This window comes from Sabethes cyaneus, chromosome 3 (genome assembly GCF_943734655.1).
Source record: "Sabethes cyaneus chromosome 3, idSabCyanKW18_F2, whole genome shotgun sequence".
Taxonomy (NCBI): domain Eukaryota; kingdom Metazoa; phylum Arthropoda; class Insecta; order Diptera; family Culicidae; genus Sabethes; species Sabethes cyaneus.
In genome coordinates, this window is record NC_071355.1 from 60,496,904 (window position 1) to 60,500,855 (window position 3,952).

The 3,952-nt window shown below is 43.7% G+C and overlaps 1 protein-coding gene across 2 annotated transcripts; it reads right to left on the reverse strand.

The window, feature by feature from the left end:
* Positions 1-499: 499 nt before the first annotated feature.
* Positions 500-3,692, reverse strand: LOC128742280 (conserved oligomeric Golgi complex subunit 3). 2 transcript variants are annotated; one of them, XM_053838602.1, is made up of 7 exons: positions 3,464-3,692; positions 2,582-3,403; positions 2,355-2,518; positions 2,148-2,287; positions 1,393-2,087; positions 969-1,331; positions 500-907 (listed from the first exon to the last, which is right to left on the reverse strand). In XM_053838602.1, exons 1-7 carry the CDS (start codon positions 3,626-3,628, stop codon positions 542-544), a joined length of 2,715 nt encoding a protein of 904 aa, XP_053694577.1. In that variant the 5' UTR covers positions 3,629-3,692; the 3' UTR covers positions 500-541. The 2 variants fall into 2 exon arrangements, with proteins under 2 accessions (XP_053694577.1, XP_053694576.1); XM_053838601.1 differs by having other exon boundaries at positions 2,582-3,692.
* Positions 3,693-3,952: the final 260 nt, after the last annotated feature.

A 3,952-nucleotide genomic window follows, 5' to 3' on the forward strand; every position in this document is an offset into this window, starting at 1 on the left:
TCTTCGTCAAACCCTTCGTTGCGTCGATTAAGTGTCACACGACCCAAGATGTTCTCCGCTACGCTATTAATGGCAGTTTTCACGACACTCCAACGGTCCTTAAGAGGGGCTTCATCCAGCTCATCCTCTTCAGGCAGCGCTGTTTCGAGATATAACGCGTATCTTTTGGCGATATTCGGTTGCTTCAGTCGCGTTAGATAATACCGTGGCGGGCGCCGATATCGTATATTGTTCACAACAGATAGTTTTTGACCTAGGATCACTGGGTAGTGATCCGAATCAATGTTAGTGCCCCTGTAGGTTTTGGCGTCGTTAATGTCTAATCATTATCATCATTCTCAGTTTCTCTATTTCCTGTTTTCTTTTCTGCTTGCATTCATCGTCAAAAATTTGATAGAGCAGTGCCAGTGCAGCTACCAAATGAAATTTTATGAATGTACATTGTTTATTATGATGTTGCAAAGGAAGTTCTCTCAAAAGGCTTGCATTTATATTATAATATTGATTGTTATATTTTAAACCGTCGGAACCTACCAACCAATTACGGGCTACTATCGGGGGCTGCAACTACAGTTACCTCGCTGTTCTCACTTTCCTCCGAGCGAGCATCGATTTGCACCATCGTATTGGCTTCACTATCGAAGCTAACTTTCTTCTCAATCGGTGGCTTTGAACCACCGCTACTTCCGCCACCCGCACTGCTATGCGACGAAGAACTAACCTTTCGCTGAGCGCTGGATTCGAATGGTCTCGTAGCATTCTCGCCAAGACCACTCAAATTTACGCTTGAAAGTAGTACCGATATCTGCTCCGCCGAGGGACAACTGACGATCGTCAGATCATCTTTGCTGTAAGCGTTTGTCACCAGCAGCTGTTCCAACTTGACAAACGAGCCGATAATATTGTTCTAAAACCAAAAAGACTTTTAACATCTATTTTGTGTTTGTTTTGTCAAAGTTCTAGGTTACCCGGATCGGTCTGAACAATATAAATTCCGTATCTTTGTTGGAAAGATACAGCTGCATCGAACGTTGAAGCGCACCAAGTTTAGTTTTGATATTTCGGATACTTTCCTGGATGATAGAACTGATTTGCTGGGGAGCAGCGAACGTTGCCATCCGAAGAGCCATGCCTTGTTGTTGCTGTTGCTGTTGCTGCTGCTGTTGTGGTTGGGTGGAACTCGCAGTCTGCTTCAAGTGGCTCTGTGCTGTTTCAACGAAATTCAATATTGGACCCACCAACAGCCTGGTAGCATCTTTGATGAACAGTTCGCAAATGCTTTTCAGCTGGCGATCGACATCTTTTCGTGAATCTAGTAGCTGTTCTTTAACCTTAAAAATATTTATTTAATATTTATTCTACGTAACATACCGTCCAGGTATTACAGCCTACCTGAGGAGTTCCATCCAGTAGAAACTCCAACAGAGCATTGTTGGACCCAAGCGCAAATAGCTGTTTTCTTTTCTGCAATAGCTCAAAAGCAGCCGTTTTTACTTTACTAAAATCCAAGCTTGTCTCCTTTACAGTAAAATCAACACGAAACGGTGCAATTTGTTCTCTCAAGATGAGTAAATGTTTGATCTCAAACAACTCCCCGTCAATGCTGGTCTTCTTTTGGGATATTTGCCCTGCGGCACTGGACACGCTCTGAATGCAGTATGCCAGCGCTTGTTGGGATAGACTTTGAAAAATGCTGCGGTCAATGCAACGATATAGTCGTGACAGGCACACCAACGTACGACGTACCGTCGGATACCACATGCCGTGCAAATCAGCCGGTGAATTGCCAGCCCGAGCCTTTGCCGCTTGTTCAGCCTGCTGATTAATGCTTTCCACTTCCTGCGATGCCAGTGAAGCGATCGAAACGATTGAACTGCGAGAGTCCGCTCGTCGCAAATAATTCTCCTGTAGAGACAGCGCAATACTTTCCATCATTTCTAGCTTTTCCGGGTAGGCAAGATCACCGGCGGATGGTCGATAGTTCAGTATATCAGACTCCAAGTAGCTTTGAGCGCGGAAACCAATCCGTTCCTGGACATCTTGAAGCAGCTGGTAAACTATTTTGGAAAATGCCTCCAAGGCTTCGGCTGGAAGGCAAAGTTCAGTACAAAATCAACTTACCCCAAACTTAAACCGAGAAAACTTACGGTTATAGCTGACGTGTTCGTCCAGCATTTCAACGCGAAGGATACTACAAATTTCTGCTAACGTTTCCAGATGATCGATTCGTATAATGAAAGGCCTCAGAATGTCATACAGGATAGTACACAGTCCTTCCATGTAAGCCCTGCAATATAAATTCCCTGTAATTACTTTCAAAAATCGCTGCATTTGGACCCACCAACTATACTTACGTTAGCTGCGGACTCGAATTACTAAAAAACTGATAAAACAACCGATGTTCATCTTGGCATACATGCACCATAAAAGCACAAGCAGATCGAACCAGTGCACAGTGATCGCCTTTGTGTTTTTTGCTGAGATCCCGAATTGCTAGTTCAACTCCGGAACTCATAATCTGCAAGCACAAAGCAAATTCCAATTAATAATTATGTTTTCGTGAACCTTTCCTTCCACTGACCATCGCTCTCTGCAAAAGAAAGTGCTGATGCAAGGTGCCAAGCAGCTGGACATACTCGGGACTCCGTTCCAAGCGCTCCTCGATGGTGGCGGTGATTCGTTTGACCTTCGGTGCCGAAGCCTGAAACTTTCCGTAGAAAAGAGCGAATGCGGCCTCCAGTGCTTGCTCTTCCGTTTCCTTCGGGGTAACTGTCATTCCCCCACGCGGGCCCATAATCTGTGCCGTCGCATTGGTAAGAATGTTATTTACATAGTTCTTCATCATTTGCGTGGCCTTGGACAGGCAGTTTCGATACTTCATTGCATAGGCAGAGGCTTCACTGAAACCGGGATTCATGCGCATGTACTCCAAGCACTCATCGATCGAGTTCAGAATGTCCACGAAGGTATCGTTCGAAACGGAAAACGTTGGATTCTGCAATCGCTGGGCAATACTTTCCGCTTGAGAAAAATACTTCAATCTTTTCCGAATATCTTCGCCGATTTCGTTCAACTTTGTCTGATCTTGCAGCAAATTCTCACTAGCTTGGTGCAGCGAAGAAGTTCTTTCCGACACAAATTGATACTCACTGGTAAGTTTATTCAGAGCGTCCAATGAAACATCGATTTCTTGCAGTAAATTGTCACATTCACCGGAACGTGTCTTAAGTTGCTGATAGTAATCCAAGTAAACGTCATCAAAGTGCTCCAAAATTTCCGAATCAACCGAGTTGTACCAGGAAAGGAAATCCTGCGTGGAATCGATAGCACTACCGGATTGCTTAAACTCATCCAGTGAGGTTTTAACTTCGAACGACACATCTACCGGTTCAGTCGGCCCTTTCTGAAAAAGGACAGTAGCTATCAGTAAAGTGGGGATTTTGAGTTCTGCAAACATACATACCGAAATACTGCCGGCCCCAAGGGACTCCGCAAGCTGATTAATAAATTCATTCTGAGCAGCACTCAGTGGAGCTAGTGCATTGTCCTTTTGCTCCCACTGAAGTAGACGGGATTGAATTTTACGTAGCGTGGCGTTTTCACTTTTTAGTGTTGCAACGTCATCCATAATTGGCGAATATTATCAATTTACTTTTTCACAGCTAAATTCTATCAAGCGAAGCTAATAAGTAGGTAAATGTGTTTGTTTTGATTTTTGTGATTAAAATTCCAACAAATCAAAATTGCACCGCAACAGAGATGCCATCCCGATAAGTCGAACATCGGTCGAAGTCAATTTTTCTGCTCGAAAAACGAGCAACATGCCTAACAAAGGACACGTTTAAATATTATGTAATGCTGACGCATTTTTTTTCAAATCGCCGTTTCAAAAAAAAAGGTTATCCACACGGGAATGACACTTCCAATACCAACCTATACAAAAAAAAACGTA

Coding starts and splice junctions, on each gene's coding strand:
- LOC128742280 (XM_053838601.1), bottom strand. CDS start 3,628: ATGGATGACGTTGCAACACTAAAAAGTGAAAACGCCACGCTACGTAAA. Junction 2,088..2,147: donor CGAACACGTCAGCTATAACC/GTAAGTTTTCTC, acceptor TTTGCCTTCCAG/CCGAAGCCTTGGAGGCATTT. Junction 1,332..1,392: donor TACTGGATGGAACTCCTCAG/GTAGGCTGTAAT, acceptor AATATTTTTAAG/GTTAAAGAACAGCTACTAGA.